Source organism: Rhipicephalus microplus, chromosome X (genome assembly GCF_043290135.1).
Source record: "Rhipicephalus microplus isolate Deutch F79 chromosome X, USDA_Rmic, whole genome shotgun sequence".
Lineage (NCBI taxonomy): Eukaryota > Metazoa > Arthropoda > Arachnida > Ixodida > Ixodidae > Rhipicephalus > Rhipicephalus microplus.
In genome coordinates, this window is record NC_134710.1 from 136989996 (window position 1) to 137012241 (window position 22246).

At 44.9% G+C, this 22246-nt stretch overlaps 1 protein-coding gene across 2 annotated transcripts in view; it reads left to right on the top strand.

Moving 5' to 3' along the window:
• The window catches only part of LOC119176865 (uncharacterized), a 118750-nt gene that overhangs the window by 25495 nt on the left and 71009 nt on the right, over positions 1-22246 (top strand). The window contains exon 1 of one of the 2 annotated variants that reach the window (XM_075877812.1): positions 17392-17534. The exons of the other annotated variant lie outside the window; for it this stretch is intronic. Coding sequence (XP_075733927.1) covers positions 17492-17534 — 43 coding nt within the window. The 5' untranslated portion in view covers positions 17392-17491. Of the gene's footprint in view, positions 1-17391; positions 17535-22246 lie in introns of those variants that run through there. 2 annotated transcript variants of the gene reach the window in all.

Below are 22246 nucleotides of genomic sequence, written 5' to 3' on the forward strand. Positions count from 1 at the left end.
TGGCACGCTGCTAATTTTTCATGTTTTTGAGAATCACTTATCGAAATCGCTAGAAAACTTAGAGAAATCTGCAATGTTACCGGAACTTATGCATAAGGCCGAGTTTGCTTAATTATATAGTCAGTTAATACTGTTTAAACATTACGAATTCCTAACGTGTGCCTTTACTACTTTTTTTTCCTTTTCCGCTCTTTGCGTTTTCAAGTGGGAGGAAAACAACTTCATTTTGGTTGTGCGGAATGCGACTGCATTCAGCTCACGCATTCGGCTCAGTCCAACGTGGCATTTCTGTGCGCACCATATGAAATTTAACTTTATCTATCTACCTGTATGTCTGTTTGTCTGTCTGTCCGCCCGGATGCTCTCGTGGTCATCCCCTTTACTTTGTGTGTAAAAAAATTGGCATAGGAGGATATGAGTGGATGAGGAACATAAGTGGCAGGTCACGACATGAATAGCATATGGCATAGCTGCCACGTACGTCACAAAACCCTTTCTCTCAGTCACGTGTGACGCATTCCCGCTTACCATGCATGGTAACAACCCAATGGCCATGGCTATTGGAACACACAGCGTCACACGCAATTCACATCCGATATTAGCTCAGAAACAGCGAGAACAGCCTTTGGAAATCTCGACCCGAGAGCTTGAAGGAGCCCTTGTTGCAGAAAATGGCGTGCCTTTGTCGGGAGTGTTGTCAGGGAGCGAAAAGTCAGACGCATACAGCAAGAATAACGGTCACGGTTCTAGCCGGAACCGAACCCACGGCTGTCGGATACCTGAAAGCCACACCAGCGCTCGATTCCGCACCGGGGAGCTCTTTTCACGATGACGTCAATCAGGGTCAGTGTTGGGCATCTGCTTCCGTAACAACGCAATAAACATTGCATATTTACTCCTGTCACCCAGAAAACTATGTACTCTTTACCATGGCTCAGGCCACGGAAAAATCCGCCGAAAATCACTACACGTATAATGCATATCGCACCGTAGCTTACACTTTGTTTCGATAAAACTAATATTGATGGCTGATGTTACGTCTAAATATAAGCTATACCTGGTGGGCGTCAGTGTAGTCGATATGTTTGGTAAGCCGCTGATATGAGCAGACCAATTCAACTGCACGTTGGCGTCGATCAACCTCCCTACGCTTGGCTCAAAATAAATAAATAAAAGCGTGGAATATCTTGCTACTTGCTTTCTGCTTAACATACCATCGATTCCCACAGAGCTTGAGAACTAAGTGGTCGCATATTTTGTGGACAGTTTAAACTTTGTCTACAGGGTGACCCAAATATCACACGGCATGATTTAAAAAAAAATGAAACGTCCTTACGTGAAGCACACCCAGTACATATTGTTCCCAGTATAATGTAGTAGACACTGCTATTTTTTTGTCAATAAGGTCTCGATAATTAATTTTACTAACTCGACGAATGCTCGCCTAATCAATGAAATGTCAATGTGACATATGTAGGCATGATCAAATTGCATCTAACTGCGCTTTTGGGACGTGGGCGAGGGAGGAGGGGGGTGCTCTTGAAAAAGCCTGCGAAATATGAAAAATGACACGTATCTAGACTGCAGCACGCACCAGGAAATAGTGCCCTCAAACAAGATCACTCTAAGGTAGCGAGTCAAGACTACGCTCCCACCTTTTCCGGGTTTGCATCAGCGTATAGTCACATGTTGGTTTACATTCTGTTCGATTTATTTACCATCTTATTATAGCCATTTCATGAATTCACATTACAGATAACTGATACAGTACGAAGAACTTTATTTAAGGATTCGGAAATGGTGCCACCCCTTAGGGTGACACTGCGGGCCGCTCTCACGTGGGGTCGGTTAGAACTATATCCTATATATAATAGCCGCATCGCAGGCTCTCTGAACAGCCCAAAGTTGATGCTGATATTCCGAGCTCTTGAGAACCGAGCTCCACTTCTATTCTGTGAGGTACTTATTCCCACTTAACGAGAGGCACCACCAAAGCATGTGCTCTAAATCACGCGTTTTTCCGCAGCGAGTGCACTAAGAGATGAAGTCACTTGGGAATAGACAGTGCATGAAAACGATATTCGGATAAGAATTAGTTTGTAGCATCTTAAGGGTCAGCGCCTGTGGTCTCATGAGCTTTTTGTGGGGAGGGGAGGGGGGGAGGAAATACTCTCCGGATAGAAGTGCTGTGTGAATTAATTAAATGTGAATAAGGTGTCTCGGAACTCTTGAACCCTGCACTGTGACAAGGCTTCTCCTCTCGCACGGGGAATCAGTACGCGGGCTTTCGATAAGGAGTCTAAATTTCAAACTAGGTGTGCTGAGAACCAAGTGATTGAGTTCATAGTCATTGTCCTGTTCTTAAGAACGTAATCTTTGGCTATGGAGCCCGAGCAATATGGCCTGACCGCCGACCTGAGTAGATTTGCGTCCTCTTGTCATCCAAGAGTTCCAAAGCAATATCAGCCTGTCCCGCGTTAGAAGAGATGGCCCCAGTCATGGAGGCCGACGAGATGATTTGACCTCTGTTACTTATTGCGACCAAGGCATAGTGAGGTGAGCGTCCATTTTGTGCCGCATCTACGAAGCCGACTGATTGGAGATCATCCTTGATCTTCATCGCAATCACTCTTGCTCTACGTCTTCCCTCATTGTGCCGCGGATGCATAATGCGAGGAATCGGTGTAACAGGAATATTTTCCCTTTGCTCCTCGGTCATTCCATGGCTTCTCTCCTTTTCCAACACTGAATTGAGGCCCAGAATGGCTAAGATTCTTCTCCCTGCCAAAGATCCAGCTGGGCTGATTCCTGTGCTTCGATGATTTCATCCAGCGTATTGTGCACGCCTAATTTACAGAGGCGGTCTGTGCTAGCAGTTATGGGAATGCCTAGCAGTTTTTCGAAGCTTTTCCGAATGAGGTTGTTAATCTTCTTTTTCTCAAAGTTGCGCCAGTTACGCACGGCTGCTACGTAGCTGATTTGGCGCATATAAAAATTTGGGGTAAATTGTCTTCTTTCAGGCCTCCTCTTGCGCAGGTCCCAAGCTGTTGTGGGAATTTATTTCATGCGAAGCAGTCGGCGAGTCTGAGCGGAACATTTTTTTTATTATTATTTGAACCATGTCTAGTGGACCAACGTCGTTGCATAAGGCGAGTATAGTTGGGCGTACATCCTGGACGGACTAGGCCAGCCGACTACCCTGGCATGCAAAGAAAGACTCATGCTCAGGCGTAACGCCGCCGCTCACGTTAGGCAGACGCGTTTTTTGTGGCAACGAAGTGCACGCTATACGGCGCGCGCATTTCATGAGTGACGGTTGTCGGCGTATTCGAACAACGCCTGGCTATAGCTTGCGGGTTCGCGTGTATCATTTAGTACATTGTTATAAAAACGGCTAGCAGATACTCGAAACACAATTTATGTTACCCGGCCGCACGTGGTCTTTTTCTGTATATATCACCTCGACGTACTGTGTTGTTCTGACAGAATACTTGACTGTCATACAAAACGTCTGGGTGCTATTCCGGCCTCGAGCCGTGATCTTTTTATTCTTCGCTTCCGTTGGGACATTTACACCATCGACGACACCGCCGGCACCACATTTTCTACGGCACGAGCTCCTTCCTTCTGTCTCTATAAAGGGGCAATGACCCGGTCACCCACCAAATTGCAATATTTAGCGAAAAAATAGAACAAGGTGTATTGTGCTCGTACATGTACGGAAAATGGACCGTAAAAGAATATTTCGCTGCAAAATAAGTCGTAGAAGTCGCCGGCTATAAACCCCGCTCAGCGCCGGAGACCACGATTTTACCTTGGTGTGTGTGTGTCGTCATGTGCTTCATGGAATGTATCCGTCGTCTTCTATACCTTTGTTTTAGCCGATGCAAGTTGTTCAATTTTCAATGCCAAGCTAAACGAAGCTGAAATAGCTCCACTGTACGCGCAGATGACCATGAAATAGAATCGTTGGCCGGAATAGAGACGCCTGCAAGGCAAGTGGCTTCTTACGTCACGGCTAGTTACGAGTGCGTCAGTGTTGTCAAACTGTCAGGCCGTTTGCGTGTTTATAAAAATATTCATTAAAATTGCGTGTTTGACCAAAATCGCTGAAAATTTCACCAGCTTGTTTGTGAACACCCAATAATTAGCCCAGACAACACAGATTATCAACAATGATTGGGTGTCATGGCCCCTTTAAGATTTTCAAAGTCTGGGCCCATGTATACTGTTAATCAGTGGTGACACATACCAGCATACCGTGGTCAGGGGTATATGTGTGACGCGTGACCGGTGGAACGCGACGAGGAAGTCCGCAGAGCTACGCCAGGTCTCATCGCGACGAGGAAGTCACGCTGTTCATGCATGTAATAACCCTGCGAATCATTCGCGCTCTTTCGGTATTTACAACGATATGGAGACGACCATGAGTGCGCGAAGACGTATATGCAGCTATAGGTGGGTATAGATATAAAAAAGGCAAAGGTGCCTTTGTACGCAAAAAATTTTGTTCGATAGCTTGTTTGATAGCTTACTTCAACCTATAGTTCATTCGGCTGTATCTGTTCGCGACCCGCATAACTGGGATGATCCTCGGAGCACGCCGAACGCGGCGCACCGCAAAGGTACGACGCAAGGGAACGAAGATGGCGTTCGCCGACATCGCGAACGGCCGCGGGCGCTTTTAAAGGCGTGGTCGCCATCTATAATCGCGTTGTTGGTGCGCAATAAGGCATGAGTTCAGAACACATATGCACTAATAGGTTTAAGAAACGGGTGTATAAAGCTGTGGTCTCAATGCGAAGTCACGAATGGCGAAAAATTGCGCAAGCTTAGCGGATGCTCTTTTGCAAAATAAGTGCTGGATTTTCGTGTTCCTTAGGAAAATAAAAGCGCAATAGACGTTTCTTTATTGTTTTATTGATACATTCTATATTCCGCATTTGGTAAATTGGCACCATTTTTTCGGTCCGGCAAAATCCGAATAACGAGCTTTTAGTATATAAGATTATAAGGAACGTCGTATAGTGACAGGCTCCGCAAATTTTGACCATCTCTTTAACGTGCTCGTAAACCTAAGTATTACACAAGCCCCTAGGCTTTTTTCTCCATAATAATGCGGCCACCGCAGTCGGAAATCGCTCCCAAGACCTTCAGGTTAGCATTTGAGTACATTAATCATTATGTAGACTCTGTGGTGGGCTAAAATGGTGAGCGCCTAAAGCACTAAACTTTTCAGTCAGTCTTTCATCTGGGTTGGTATAGAATCGATCACGTGAAGCTGCTTGGTTCCGTCCCAACCCCGTCTGAAGTTACTTGATTTCGAAATTTAATAAGACTGTGTGAAAAAAAAAATTGACATATATCACGTACCATAGGGTATCGACGTTATGCGAAGCTTGCGGAGGGAAGATGGCCGTGTTGTATGTTTTTTTTATTGAGCGGCACATTATGAAATGGCACTAAATGTATGTACCATACGCACAGATATATGCTGAACAGTCGCATATGTTTTATATGACCAGTCGTTTGCACTTGCGCAAACGTGCCAACAAGAATATGAGTATCAGCAATACCAAAAGTGATATGCTGATATGAAACGCTGCAGGTGCTTGCGAGGACGGTAGCCCTGGACACTGCATGCCACATAAATCAACTTCAGTGCATAGAACCTAACTACAATTGATTGATTGATTGATGGATATGTGGGGTTTAACGTCCCAAAACCACTATATGATTATGAGAGACGCCGTAGTGGAGGGCTCCGGAAATTTAGACCACCTAGGGTTCTTTAACGTGCACCCAAATCTGAGCACACGGGCCTACAACATTTCCGCCTCCATCGGAAATGCAGCCGCCGCAGCCGGGATTCGATCCCGCGCCCTGCGGGTCAGCAGCCAAGTACCTTAGCCACTAGACCACCGCGGTGGGGCTAACTACAATTGACGTTAACACGAAATGACGGTTTTATCATAGGAGTACCTATGCAATCTTTATAAAATTGGATAGCCAGCACAGCAACCAGCGTTGAAGTTTCACGAACATTACAGTCTATCTGAAAAGTAGTTCCAAGACCTGGCGTGGCTCGTTGGTAAAATGATTGATTGCCCCGCAGTGTGCTCGGGTGCAGTTCCTGCGGACCATGACATTTATTCTATGCATTCGTCGAGTCAACATTTCCGATGTCATCTTCTTCTTTCTTATCACACACGTGTTAAAATTAGCCACGTGTGTTCTCGCCGTTCTTGGGCAGACTCTAAGTGTCAATCACCTGTGGCACATACCCGCATACCTGTGGCACATACCAACCCGCGGGTATGTGTCACTGTCTGGAGGAAGTGTTTGACGACGTACGGGACGGGATTGTGAGATTATGCATGTCTTAACCAGTGCGCCATATTCGTCAAACTATCTTACCTCCTCCCATACCAATTTGGTTCGTTAAGGGGGTGATCACGAGAGCACCCAGACGTAAACGGACGGACAGACAGACAGACAGACAGACAGACAGACAGACAGACAGACAGACGGACGGACGGACGGACGGACGGACGGATAGATAGATAGATAGATAGATAGATAGATAGATAGATAGATAGATAGATAGATAGATAGATAGATAGATAGATAGATAGATAGATAGATAGATAGATAGATAGATAGATAGATAGATAGATAGATAGATAGATAGATAGATAGATAGATAGATAGATAGATAGATAGATGCCAGGAATGCTTGCAGTATACGAAAAGAAATGCATCGCATTTAAAATATATGTGCATAGATTATCTTTATCCTTAGGCCTGCAGCACAGACATATCAGCCCACAAATACGGTCCCCTGACCTTGGAACCCTCTTCTGTATATCCTTTACGCTGTAACCACACTATGCAAAATAAAACTTTGATGTGATTTGATTTGATAGTACCGTCAGATGAGACAGGGTGTATCGTGGCTGGAAGCACTACTTATATAGCTCAGCAGGCGATACAATGCAGCTGCTGGGACACCTTGAGTTCCAGTGTCTCAGTTTATAAAAACCGGTTTGTGTTTATGAACCAGTTTATAAAAACCGGCGTTATAAAAAACCGATGTGGTGCCCTACCACACTGGTTTCAGATAAGGCATGGGTGAGTTTGAAAGTTAAGGGCGTAAAGAAATAGAGACAGAGAGATGGAACACGCACACGACGTCAGGAACAGTCAGTTTTGTGCGGTAAATGATGTCAGTGTAGGAACCGGATTTTAGGCAACTGCCTATTTCGTTCAAAGCGTTCCTATGGCGCCATCTTAATATATGAGCACGAAATGGATGTTAAGAAGGCTTTTTTATAGTGTTCTTATAGTGCCTATCATGCATGCTATTTTTGACGTTTATGTCTAAATACTTATAGGTGCCCATAAAAGCCTATTTTCAAATTCGGTGCCCTTATCAACATGATTAACCTGAAATTTCGCTTATGTGGTTAGTACTTCTAGTTCACTATAGTGGTTAGTTTGAGGCCATTGTTTATGTTATGAGGCCACATATGAAATGCTCGCAAATCTATGGAGTTGAACTTACTCCAACGAACTTTCGTCAAACAACCATCGGCAGCGATGAGGTGAGACGCTCTGGTCACCATAAGCCGCCGTGCTGGCATGGCGCGAACGGTTGGCGAATGTGAAACAGTGGAGAGCCGTTATAGGAAAAAAGGGTGCTAAGAGTAGGTAAAAAATATATATATGGCAGCTTCACACTTGGAATTCCAAGCCTGAAGGAAGAGTGAAGCTGGGTCACCTTCCTTATTTGTCTTTATTTTTTTTTTCTCTTCCATCTTCTCATTTTTTCTTTTGCTCTGTTTCTTGTATCTCTTTTTCGTATCTGTTTTTCTTTTTCTTTCTTTTTCACTATCTATTTCTTTGTCTTTCTCGCTCTTTCTATATATTTCTTTTTGTTTCCTTTCTTTCTCTCTCTCGATGTATTTATTACCACCTCTTTCTTTGCTTGTTTTTTTCTCTATCTGTACATGTTTATCTGTAGCTTTTTATTTTTTCATATCATTATTCTCATTATTTCTTTCTATTGTTGTCTTCCACTTTCTTTTTGTCAGTTTGATTTTATTTTTTTGTATTTTTTTTTCTGTCTCTGCCTCCTTTCACGTGTTCGTTTTGGTTTGACACTCGCACTACCGTACTACTGGCGCCTAAAACAGGCCTTTCTAATGCCTAAATACCCAGTCTGTAGACATCTCTCTCAGTCTATAACTGCCTGTTAATCTGTTGTTTTTGGAAATTTGGAATGGCTGACAACTGTCTGTGGCGAATATATGGCATCGAGGAGGCATTACTACCTATTCTCTGCGACACTCCTGTCTACAACGTTCAGAGATGATCATCGGCGGTGGCTGTAGGTCGCTGTGTCCTGCTACGGAAAGGCACTGCAGAAGGCCAACATCGGACTAACTTGGTTTCGCACCTAAAACTTATCGCAGATGAATGCAACAAAGGCACGGTAAAAGTTCTTGCGGTAAAACAAAAGCGTATATAATAGTAGTGTGGTAGCAATGACAAAAAATATTATGTAGAGCTCCACTTCTTTGTCGCCCGTTTACTTGTGTATTTGTGTATTTTCACGCCTTAAGTTCTCTAGAGTACTTCTAAAGTTTCGAACATTGGACGAAATGGCATATTTGTTTTTGTATGTAGTAAATTGGGCTGTTATCTGCTCGTACCTACTATACGCATGAAGCCCAAGTCTGTGCGCACGTTTTTCATACTGACTCGACAATAATAATATGATCCTAATGCGTATATAACACTCGGCTGTTTCGTTTGAGAAGGCCATTCTGACGCTACAGGATGCGAACCAGAAGATAGGAAGATAATGACTAATATTAGATTGTAGGATTTCTCACGTCGTGTATTTGACAGAGAGAGAGAGAGAGAGACTATTAAAAAAACAGATACATCCCGGTGAATGTATATAACTAGCATGCTTTTTATAAGGATGGGCAAGGGGACTGAAAGATTTCAGGAAATAGGGAAGAAAGAAATAATAAAAAAGAATATAAACAAAATGTGAAATGTGCAAGTGAATTTGATGTTTACAGTTCGTGTGTCAGGTAAGTTGAGATTTTAATAAATGCTAGCCCCACCACGGTGGTCTATAGTGGCTAAGGTACTCGGCTGCTGACCCACAGGTCACGGGATCGAATTCCGGCAGCGGCTGCTGCATTTTCGATGGCGGCGAAAATTCTGTAGGCCCGTGTGTTCAGATTTGGGTGCACGTTAAAGAACCCCAGGTGGTCGAAATTTCCGGAGCCCTCCACTACGGCATCTCTCATAAAATATGGTAGTTTTGGGACGTTAAAATCCCACATATCAATCAAGAACGCTGCAAAAGACTTTCGGCATCATTTCTAAGCAGGAACAATGACTTTACGATGCTTGTAGCGTGCTAGCCACGCGTGCATCTTTTTTCTAATTTTTTATACGCTGACAGCCGGCTTCCCGGCCAGTCTTCAAACACAATGTCTGAAACTTGATGCGCTGGCATCTCTTATCACCGTGACAATGTTATTCATCGCCATCTAGCAGATTAAACTTGTCAATAATTCATGTGTCCTTCTACACATTTTTTTAAAAATAAATCACCGTGTGTGCAACTTCTCTTTTCTATAATAGCCATCCGTGATTGGCAATTTGCACAATCTCGCACTGGTGAAATGATAAAATTGGTCGGTGTACGCGAAAACCTTCACTGAAAAGCAGAAGCATGCGCTGGTAAATGAACGTGACACGCATGGTCAGCATATGCTATAGACTCATCAGGCTAAAACAACATTCATACAGGCATGCGTGTATATATATATATATATATATATATATATATATATATATATATATATATATATATATATATATATATATATATATATATATATATATATATATTGGTGCCTCGACGATATGTATCAATCGTGTGCTCAAACTGCTCTTATAGCGTTGCCTGGCCATAGCACTGGTTTCCGGATATGGCAAGAAGACCGTGGCAGCAACTGCCATGACGGCGGCATTTTCGACACAGCATATGATTCGTTCTTCCGCAATTTACACTCGTTCATGTGTAGCTGTACGAAAGATAAACGCTTTGACCTTTTTATGGTTGAGATTTTACGTTCCAAATTAAAGCCACGATAATATTACGTGGGACACCGTATAGTGGCGGGCTACGGAAGTTTCAACGACTCGGGGTTCTTTAATGTGCGCCTAATCTAAGTAAGTGCACGTGCATCGAGAGTGTTCGCCTCTAAGGAAAATGCGCGTTCCACTACCGGGATTCGATCCGGTGACTTTCGGGTCAGCAGCGGAGTACCATAACCGCTAGACAAAACACCACGGAGGCCTCGAAGTAAATGCTCGCAAGAAAACAGTCATGTACAGTCCACACCCACACTCGCGATTTATTATCTGCTGGATTTTTCACAAGCAGTAAACAGTTCTGATGGATATGCGAGTCGTTTTCGCCGCGAGCCGCTAGCAAGGTCGCGCGCCCAAACGCGAATGAACAGCCGGGTCCAACTGTGGTCCAGACCAACTTCTAAACACTGGGTTGAGGAAATACTGAAATGGTAGAGCCGACTGCGTATAGACCTAACTGAAGGCTGCCTGGGTGCCGCCACAAGCCCCTTTGGGCTGTTGTTAACATGCGTGACCCCCCAAAAATGCAGGGCCGAAGCGGTGGCGTCAGCTTTTATACCCCTGTGCAACAGCCCAGAAAGGAGGGGATCCTCCTCTACGGTGAAAACATCTATAGGTAGGCAACGTTTATATGGACTGATCTTGGTTACCTCATTCCGTGGATTTGGGGGCATCTGTACGGGGCGCCATCTCTTGGCGGCAGCAACGACGTCGTGGCATAACTGAGTCGAGCAAAAAAACATATCTGCCGAAAAAAGTTGGTTATAGAACATGACACCAGGTCACATGCGGCAGCGTTACATTGGGACATTCTGGTATAAATGGAGCATCGCCCGACAAATTGTGTGGCTTCCTTGATTGTATGCAGCCAATAAGGCAGTGTGAACGTACAGCTTACCACAGTCCTATCTATCTATCCATCTATCCATCTATCCGTCTGTCCGTCGGTCCGTCCATCCGTCCATCCATCCATCCATCCATCCGTCCGTCCCTCCGTTCGTCCGTCCGTCCGTCCGTCCGTCCGTCCGTCCGTCCGTCCGTCTGTCTGTCTGTCTGTCTGTCTGTCTGTCTGTCTGTCTGTCTGTCTGTCTGTCTGTCTGTCTGTCTTTTCATTTCGAGGCGCACATTAACCCAATACAATTAATCCGTTTACCTTCTGTACCTGGGCAGGAAATAGAGAAATAATTCCGCACACACGGAGTGTAACACTGCCCAAGGGAGTAGCAGCACACGCACATCTCACAGCGTCGCGATTCCTTCCGGCGCACACGCCCGCGAGCGGCAGCCATGCGGTGCACCGCACGCTCATTCCATTCTGCCGGTTTGTTCCGGAGCAATTGGCGTAATGTCACGAAACACAAAGTTTCAAGCGTGGAAAGCGGGATGGGCCGATGGCGTGACGCAGGTGCTTGCCGGACTGGCGGAAACAAGCGAACATCCTGCGCGCACCGGGGGCCACTGAGCTTAGGTGCACGCTCTCGCGCCGCCAAACAAGGTGCACGGTGGCCGCGGTGTACGTTCGCCAAGGAAGACGAGAGCTCTGACGCCTCCTGCACTAAGTGCGTTCCCAACGGCACCATGCTTTCAAAGGAATAAGAGAGTCACGGTCTTTCACGTGCATTTATTTTTAAGGACGGCAGTTCTTCTTGGGGGCTTTCGACGGAAAAATTTTGGTCTGTCTGTCCATTTGTATGTCTGTCCACCCTTAAAGATACCTCAAAGTTTAAACGGCACCTAACGATAACCAAAACCGCCGACTCGCTCGCTGGATTCCATGCCGACCGGTTGTGCCCTCGCGATCTCCGACGTCAGCGTAGCTCTGGCCGACTGGGCTCGCACTACGTCATCTCCTGACGCCGATCTCCGACGACAGCGTAGCTCTGACCTACTGGACTTGCCCTATACGCCATCTACTGACGCCGACAAGAGCTCTCGCAAGTGGTGCCCCGTGCTCGGACTCCTGTGACCGTGTTTCCGTCTTTCCTATCTCTCCTATCCCCTCATATGTCCTCGCTCGCTGTCCCAGCGCATCTCTCTCTCTCTCTCTCTCTCTCTCTCTCTCTATATATATATATATATATATATATATATATATATATATATATATATATATATATATATATATATATATATATATATATATATATATATATACCTTTAATCCTATCCTTTTAATCCCTCCTCACCCCATCCCTTGTGAGCTACTGTTGAGGTGTCACACCCTGATGCAGACAGTTACGAGGCTAACTTTTCTCTTTTCCATCTTATAACCACTTATAACCCAAACCACCGACCCCGGCATCCGCAGCGCCCACCAATATTGCTCAAAAATCCGCGTTCATACTTGAGCGATTGTCAATTAAAGAGCAATTATTGCGCACATCTGAGGCACTATAACAACACGTCAATAGTCTGTATGCGTGCCTTTTTACTAGAAAAGGCATACATAATTCTAAGGACCGTAGCGCTTATCACGCTGCGCTGACGATGCAACGCTTGCATGAAAATGCGAGTGTTTCCAACGCTTTGCTAAGACGGCGCGGTGGTGGCACCTACCCGTCGCCTTGCGTTCTACACTTTATCACCTCCGAGACGGGTGCGCACGCTGCGCGCACTTCGTTTTCCAAGATAACTGCCAGATAGCGCCCATGCCTCACGTGTGACGTGACTTGATGCGCTCGTTCGCCTCCGCTGCACGCTCGAGGCTCTCTGACGCAGCGCCTCCAGAATACCTTTCACCGATTTTTTCGCGCAGAACATCAAATAAAAATTTTGTTCACTCTCTCCAGACGCAAGACTATCGTCTTTCGGCGATATTTGCAGTATAACATGCAGATACGGGGCCATTTTTTTTTCTAAGATGAATGTCTTAGATGCCTCAACAAACGTGAAATTGACCATTAGAGTCGGTGTCCTGCGTCGGCGGCGTCAACACGTATGAGGCATAAAATCCCCATAACGTGATGACGTTACTATAAGATTATCATGGTGGACAAGAGGGCGTATGTATTGCATGATCGATGTAAAAGTCGTGAAGACGATGACGTACATGGGATATAGACGCGCCGCTAAGTGTGTCGGGCTTTCCGCTAAAGCCCGTCACACGTGACAAGCGAGTACACTTTGCCTCGAGTGTTCTTTTCATTATGTCACACTAGAAAGTTTAGTGTCACTCCATCAAAATGCACTTGCCGGCAAGTGTGTTCTCTAACTTCACATCGCTGCGACGAAGTGTGTATAGCCTCGGTACAAGTGTCTTGCACAGAAATACGCTGTTGTCTAAAGCGGCGTTCATACTGTATTTAAACCATTGTGCTCGTTATAAGGAATACTGCTATGTATTTAAACAAGTCATAATAAAACAAAAAAACTTGCAACTGTCACCTTCGGACAGTTTGCTGCCACATCCGTTATAGGGGGATCTGGACGCACATGCCGTTACAGTGCCTCGATGCCCGCTCCTCCGCTGGGTGGGGGCGCGCGCATCGAGGCACCCTATACATGCCGTGCGATGGCTGCGTCCGTCGCGTTGTTTATCTAGACATTATCTAGTCGTTTATCTAGTCGTTATCTAGACATTTGTGGCGGCGGTGTGCCACTGCTGCTACTTCTACGATGACAACGTGGTCCGACGATGAGACTCGGGCGCAAAAATAACAAATATATGTTACACTTCAAATTCGCCAATCGCCACTGCCATCATTTCAAAGTAAACTTGCTTTCTCGTGTAGCAGCAAACCACCGAAATGACACTTTGTGCGCGTAAGTGCACTCGCTCAAAGTGCACTGAAGTTGCCCTGTGTGACCGGGGTATAAATGTTTCTTCTAACCCGTGTGCCACCACGGTTTCATTGATCCCAGCCGCTACATGTAAAGCACGCCTGCTATCGTACTACATTCAGCGTAAACTGCTACCAGATGACGTAGAATACCTTGTCGGCGGCTTCAGCCCCTCAGCTGGTCATGGCAACTACGTGTGCAGAAATACGTGTGTGTGTGTGTGTGTGTGTGTGTGTGTGTGTGTGTGTGTGTGTGTGCGTGCGTGTGCGTGTGCGTGTGCGTGTGCGTGTGCGCGTGCGTGTGCGCGTGTGATTATGACGTCACAGATCAAGAAATTTATGACGTTATCATAACGTCACTTAACTTGACGTTACATGATGGCGCCATCAAATGACAACGTCTCTTGATGAAAAGTGGACAGTGTACCGATCACGGGGAGTGCAAATCCATGTTAAGTGCAAAAAAAAAGTTTGATGGGCTTTTTTTTTGTTACGTCCTGTGTGTAAACAAACATAAATACATTGTGCGTCACTTTCCTTGATTGTAATAGTAGATTAATTCTAAAGTGGGGTTGATTTCCGCTCATCTTTTCTGTTACGTTGCCGTCATAAATGACCACAGCTTGGTAATTTCGTCTGCTCATCTCTTGTCATATGGCGAAGAAAAACTTTCACCCACTATAGCTCAAGTCCCTGTGGCAATACATCTGGAACAGTAAAGAATAATCACAGAGCTTTCGCGCAGCTCTACAAAGCTTGCGGTGGGGTACAAGCTGTGCAAAGACTCGCTCATTAGGGATTTAGTCGAGTTTCGCGGCCTTACTAATGTCATGGGCAGAGGATGCTTCGACCGTTTACTTCAAACACGGGTAAAACATTTGTGGCGAGGGACATTAACTCTTCCTTTTCTTTTTTTCTTTTTTTTTTGAAGAGCGAAGCTCCTTGTGACGTCACCCGTTCGTCTTTCGTTATCGTTTGTGACCACCGGTGGCACATACCCGAGTATAGACTTTTAGGGGTGAAGCTCTTTAAGGCGTGGGTCGTGCGTCCTTCATGTATGTAGTAGGTAGCCATCTTTCGTTTAGTTCTTGGAATGTCCGCTAGATGGTGGTACTTGTATAGAATCAATATATGATGAAAAGATGCGAGATGGTGGTACTTGGAGTGTTCACTAGATAAACGAACATACAGAGACATAGACACATTGACGGACAGATCAACCCACGTTTGAACGGATACACGAACGGACGGATGGATGCTTCGTCTCATTCATCATCATTCAGTCCGTGGATATGCTGTGATTTTTTTTATATAAAATACGACATTGTGCTGTCAAGGACGCGCACACACGTTTCCAAATGACACTTGAGGAATCACGCTTTATCATTTTGATGTTGCCCAAACGAATACCGTCAATGCTATTCTCATCATTCAGCTATGTTAACCTATGTGCACAAAAGAAGACGACAGTGAGAACTGCCTCGTGCTGAAATCCGGATTCTTTTACCTCATATTGTCTTATTTAAACATGAAAAAATACCGAGGCCAGGATAACGCAATCCTTATACTGTTTGAATCACAAGTCCCCGACATCAACGGGGGAAGAAGAAGTTGTACGATCGATCAAAAGGAATTGGTATATGTTTTAACAGCCCAATATTGCTGCATTCTTTTTGAAAGGAAAACATAAGTATTCACTCCATTAGGCTTGTAAATCGGTCAAAACGACTTTCTATGTGCGATGACAGCCCAGTTTTGCTGAAGTATTCCCCTTTAAAGGGACCCTGAAACGCTTTTTCATGTAACCACAGAATTAATTCACTGGAAAAGCTTATTGACTCACGAATTCAACGCCACAAAAATTTTAAGAATCCGTCCAGTGCGAGGGGAGTTACAATTGTTTGTCGCATGCTGCAATTGCATTCTCTCTCCTTTCGTCCTGACGAAAGCGCTGGAAGCTAAGCAGGGATATGGCAGGGCCACAGAAAAACGTCCCACGCGCCTCGTGACCTTGAACACTTTTTTTTCTTTTTTTTTTTATTCCGATGCGCCTCTTTCTCGGTGTGATCGCGCGCGCACTCGTGGACAAGTCGCGGCCTCCCGCGGCGATCTCTGTAACGAGCGAGCGTGCTATGTTCAAATCAGCCAATGGCTGATAGATGGGCTTACTACGTGTGATTTTTGGGCATATTGCGTGAATTGTCGAGATATGAGAAAAAATTTTTTAGCTGACTTTGATCATTTATTGTGAATTCCAGGCCTCGTGGTGCGCAAATTATTTGGCTCGCGTGTTGTCGGGAGCCTCTACTACCGAAAGGCAGCGTTTTCTGACCATGCTCAAAAAGTGTTGCAGGGCCCCTTTGAAGGGGAAGTTAATTGCATTTTATTTGTTCATGTTCATTTTCATTTAACATAATATTCTAGCATTTAATCTGGTAACACTAAACAACTAGCTTAATCATATATATATATATATATATATATATATATATATATATATATATATATATATATATATATATATATATATATATATGTGTGTGTGTGTGTGTGTGTGTGTGTGTGTGTGTGTGTGTGTGTGTGTGTACACAGGGCGACATCGTAAACTCGCTTCCGAGCGATGTGTCGCCCAAGGAAAGCAGGTGTGAGAAATAAAGCTTAAGGAATGTGTGACAGTGCTCAGACTTCTTAAGTGCGAGTATAGAGCGGAGCTTTTACCGTCAGACATTGTGTTCTACTGGAGCCAGCGACTGGCTTTGTTGCCGTAGCAAAAATAGCAAAACGAAACTGCGCGAGGCGCAGATGATGGAGCTGCTTTTGCGAGGGGCACAGGCGGGCGCTGTATACGCAGAGGGAGGAGGGGGAGCATCAAAAGCGCCGGGGCACGCGGATACGAGCGTCGGTCGAAATAAGCGCGAGCGCGCGCGAAAGAATAAAAGGTAGCGCTGATTTATCTCGGCTCTCGTACAGCGCCGGGGCGCCTAACGAGCAGTGCTCTACACCCGTCAGGCCCATGTATCAGTCGTCGCTCGAGGCGTCCTGTGCTCGTTACGAGACAAAACATGGGCCTTCGGCGAGCGGCATATCAGAGGACGCTGCAGGCACCCAGGTGGCGGCGGCGGGCCACGACCGCTCATTGGCCGCATCCCCCCCGACTGCCACAAACGGCAGCAAAAACAAGCAAAGTGGCTCCAGCCGACGCGGCTCCGGCACGCGTCGGCCGCCGAAATGCGCTTATCGCGGGCGGGTCGCGTCGCTATCGACGTCGATAAGGGCTCGCGGCGTCACTCCGGCGGCCGCCAGGAGGTGCCCGCAATTGAGACGGCCGCCCGCCCACGACGTAGACAAAGGCCCCTCCTCCGTGTCCCAGAAACGCGTCACGTGCCTTGCCCGAGAAACGCCTTCTCCGGCCAGGTACAGCGCGCACCTTGCGAGTCAGTGCGATACAGGGCGACCGGCAACGCGTCCTGTCCAGCCGGCGAACCTCGGGTCGTCGCAGACCAGATCACGGATTGCCACTGCGGAAAGCAATGATGAGAAATGCAGACGCAGGTGCGCATCTTGGCTCGAAAAGTAAGACGCCATACAACTATAAAGCTTACGGCATGGAACAGATGTTAAACATTGATAGGAACCCAATAGCACTGCCCTTGAAGAACAAGTTGTCTTACGTGTATGACAATGCTCCCCGAAAAATGCGTCTGGGGAGTGCGTATACAGCTGAGCGAAACGTCTCTGGAAATGTGTGCCAGATAAATTTCTATACGTGATGTCAAAGAGCGTGCGAACAAATCTCTCAAACGGAAACGGAATCGAATGGATGATCATTCTGTTCAACGCCAGCCATCCGAGGTTGTGCAATCTCACTGTAGGGAGAGACAAATAGATGTTTTTCTCAACTATCACAAACAGGCCGACAAAAAAAAAAAGAAATTTATTTGCCTGTGCCAAAATGTGACACTGGCACGCAGTACCTGCATAAAAATTTGCGGCAGAGTGTAAATACACCTTGAATACGTATTACTAGCCGAACCAAAACAAAGACAAAGGTGCACACTGGACCATAGGCATGCGCAGTGTTCTCCTTCGGGGGAATGAGGAGGTGGTTCGTTGCAGCGCTCCCTGCCCCCCTAATATGTCAATGTGTGGAGCTAACTTTGCGCCCCCCTCTCTTAAATGACTAGCCCCCCCCCCCCCCACCCGCTTCCTCCACCCTATGCACAGAACGACCGCTAGAGGTCCTGCGAACATTTTTTTTTTTTTGTCCGTGTTTCAGTTCCGCTAGCAATATGTATTCCAGTCAAAACAAACTAGCCCGAACTTCAGCGTTAATTTCAATACAGCATTGGCCTCGGCGTGATCTGGTCACATGAAGCCCCAAAATCCCAAGAAGAGTTTGTACCACGCAAATAGGTTGTTTGCGATATTGCTAGATGTGCATGCATATCAAAGTGGTTCATTGGGCCAGTTGGGGATACATGATCGAAGTATATACTGCGCGGTAGAAAACACGGACGGGAAAAAGACAAGGACAAGCGCAGACAATCAAATGACATTAATGCTGCTGTTTTGTTTTACTTCTTAATGATATTTGTTGTCCCACTCCTCTCTGTAATGCCCAGTGCCTTGAGAGTAAATAAATGAAATGAAATAAATGAAATTAGGCCACGTGCCAATGAGTTTAATACAAGTGCCACCATGTTAACTCCAGTTGTCAACGGCTTTAATTCAGTTGTCAGTCAGTTTAATTCATGAATTCGGGCACAATAAGCAGACTGCGGGGCGTGAAAACGGTAGTAAAATTGAAATGCAGTTCCTACAATATACAATATAATAGTCGCAAAGTATAGAACAAATGATTATTATTTGTACTTGCCGCTGGTATTTGTGAAAAAAAAAATACTTCTATTGTTAGCTTGAGCCGTGTTTGTACTTTGCTATGTACAGGTTTGTAAGATGAGTGCTTGGCACCGGTGAAAACATGTTAACGTATATTTTGTGTTCATCACTAAAGGTTATAATTAGATTTCTACAGCATTACATGACCGGCACAGGTCATCTAATGCGAAGGACGGACTATGATTATTGGAGTGCCTGGAATGCATACCAGGATATGGAAAACCTGACCGTGGGCAGCGATGGGTCAAAAACAGTTACATTTAATCAGGAAATTAGGAGGTCCTCAGAGGGCAGAGTGAATTAAAGACCATTCGAAGAAGTTTTCATCCTGCAGTGCACATAAGACATAAAAACTCGTGATCCTGATGTGGAAAACGGAAGTTATAATTTACAATAATATTAACTGTATTCTTTTTATTCCAACAACATTATGTGTATTGGTTGAAACACGCGTGTTTAAAGCAAATTAACACTATTCAGCAACACTAGCGCAGTCTGTTACATAAAAACAGGAGTATCTCCTTTGATGTTCTCATTAAAAAAAAACTTAATTCCACGTGAACCCATCTAAATGCAAGCTTAGTTGTTTTTAATGGTTATTTTTTATTTCAAGAATGGATGAATATCATCTCTCGGTCACCATCATTCTCACTGGGGGAGCAGACGACTACGAACGCCTCAGCGAATAAGCAGCCAAATTCTGTCTGCCGAGGAGACGACATGAGTCTCTGCATATGCGATGGTGTAGATGGTCACACGGAATAATGCAGTAGCGATAAATCATAGGCTAACATGGACTCTATGAGCAAATGCATTTAGTACCCATAAATGCAAATATAACCGCAATGTTTTTTTTTAATTTGAAGCTATTACGCTAAACGTTATAGGGAAATAGCACTGCACCTCATTTCATAAGTGCTATAGCATGTATATAGGCGAGCGGAAAGTTCTTCTTGTCACTTCATCTTTACATTGTTCCGACATTTCGACTGTATAAAGTGGAAAACCTTGTGTTTCTGGGGCATGGAATGAACTGACTGGCACCTGAGTTAAAGCCGTTGGCTATTGGATTAAACATGGTGACACTTGGATTAACTGAGTTGGCGCTTGGATTAAATATGTTGGCGCTTGAATTAATGTTTGGCACATAGATTAAAATTGCCACTCAGATTACCTTAATGACGTGTGGGTTATTGAACTAAGCTGCCACTTGAATTAAAGTGAGCGCGAAAACTGGTAGTATATACTGACAAGATGCAGCTGTTTTATACCTTCTTCTTGAGGGTTGGTGGCAGATTACCATTCATGACTCGAGAATGTTTGCCGAATGTGATCTACCCTATTCTTATTCTTTTGGTTATTTCACTCTCATGGTTCGGCTCCGCGGTTACTAAGTAGACTAATTCCTTTATAACTTTTAGCATCCCTCCACCTATCGCAAAGTGCTGTTTTCTGCCGAGACTGTTGCACATTACTTTAGTTTTGTGCATATTAATTTTCACACGTACTTTTCTTTTTTAGGTGTTCAGTTCAGTAATCATGAGCTGTAATTCGTCCCCTTCGTTACTCATCAAGGCAATGTCATCAGCGAATCGCAGGTTAATAAGAAACTCTCCATTAACTCTTATTCCTTACTCTTCACAATCTATAGGGTCTTGAAAACCTCCTGTAAACCCTGTAAACATGCGATAAATAGCATTGGGGAGCTCGCTCGCTTGATTTCGTGCCGACCGGTTGTGCCCCCTCTCTATCCGACAACAGCACTGCTCTGGTCGACTGGGCTCGCCCTACGCCATCTACTGACGCCGACAAGAGCTCTCACCGAGTGGTGCCCCGTCCTCGGACTCCTGCGACCGTGTCCATGTTTCCTATCTCCTCTCTACTTGCGTCGTTTTCTGTCGTTCGCTGTCCCGGCGCCTCGCTCTCTCCTTCCTCTCTCTCTATCTATTTACCTTTCAATCCTATCATTTTATTCCATCCTTACCACCATCCCTCGTGAGCTGATGTTGAGGTGTCGCACTCTGATGCAGACAGTTACGGGACACACTTTTCTCTTCTTTTCTCTTTAAGACTCACATAAGATAAGAGATCGTGTCTCCCTGCCTTACGCCCTTCTTTGTTGGGATTCTGTTACTTTCTTTATGGAGAACTATGGTGACTGTGGATACTCTGTAGATTTGTTCCAGTATATGTTTATGTAGGGCTCTTCGATTCCCTGATTCCGTAGTGCCTGCATTACTGCTGATGTGTCGACTGAGTCAAACGCTTTCTTGTAATCTATGAAAGCTATGTATAGGGGTTGGTTGTATTCAGCGCATTTCTCTGTTACCTGATTGACAGTATGAATATGGTCTATTATGGAGTAGCCTGTACGTAATTCTGCTTGGTCCTTTGGTTGATTGAACTATAGTGTCACCTAAACTCTATTAGTTATTATTTTTGTGAATATATTGCAGATAACGGACAGTATCTGATAGGCCTGTAATTTTTGATGTCCTTGACATCTCCTTTCTTATAGATTAACTGGCGATCTTCCAAGATTCAGGTACCTTTCCCGTCAAGAGACACTTCGTATATTACGTGGCTGATTTTTTAAACAGGAGGTCCGTTGTTACCTTATCCTCACTAGTGGTTTTGCCCCTATTGCATTTCTTCTAGGGCTTTCTTTACTCCCCCTGTCGTTACTGGTAACATGTCGAATACCTATGGACTATTATTTTTTCTCACGATATCATCCTGGTTGTTTTGGCTTCTGTACAGCTCTCTGTTAAACTCCTCCGTACCCTCGACTATCCTATCCATAGTGGTTATGGCACTGCCTCTCTTGTTCCTCAATGCATACATTCGATTTTAGCCTATTAGTTTAGCCTACATTCGATTTTAGCCTATTTTAGCCTATTAGCTTTTAGGCTTCTGGCGCTTTTTACAGCCTGTTCAATTCTTTCTATGTTATACCTTCTGATGTCGGCTACCTTACGCCTATTGATTAACTTCAAACTTTCTTTCTTCCCGCTGCACTTTATCCATGTCACTTGCCCAACGCCGAGACTGTACACAGTTTAATGTCAAACACAAGAGGGCATTAAATCCTCCTCAGAATAGATATGTAAAGGTCATTCTTTTGACGCACCTCAAGCTATTGCAATAACTTATAGCAAGATAATGACAACACGAGAACACAATATGAACACGGGCTATACAGCCACTATATATATAGTGGTGTATAGTTTGCGTGTTGTTTTTTTCTGAGAGTTAATCAAGTAGTAATTATGTATTTTGTGTACGCTCCCCCCCCCCCCCCCCCTCCTACACACACAAGCACTGTGAGGCGCCGTGGGTAAAAAAAAGAAATAAGTACGTTCCAGTCGTATTCATCTTTATCAAAT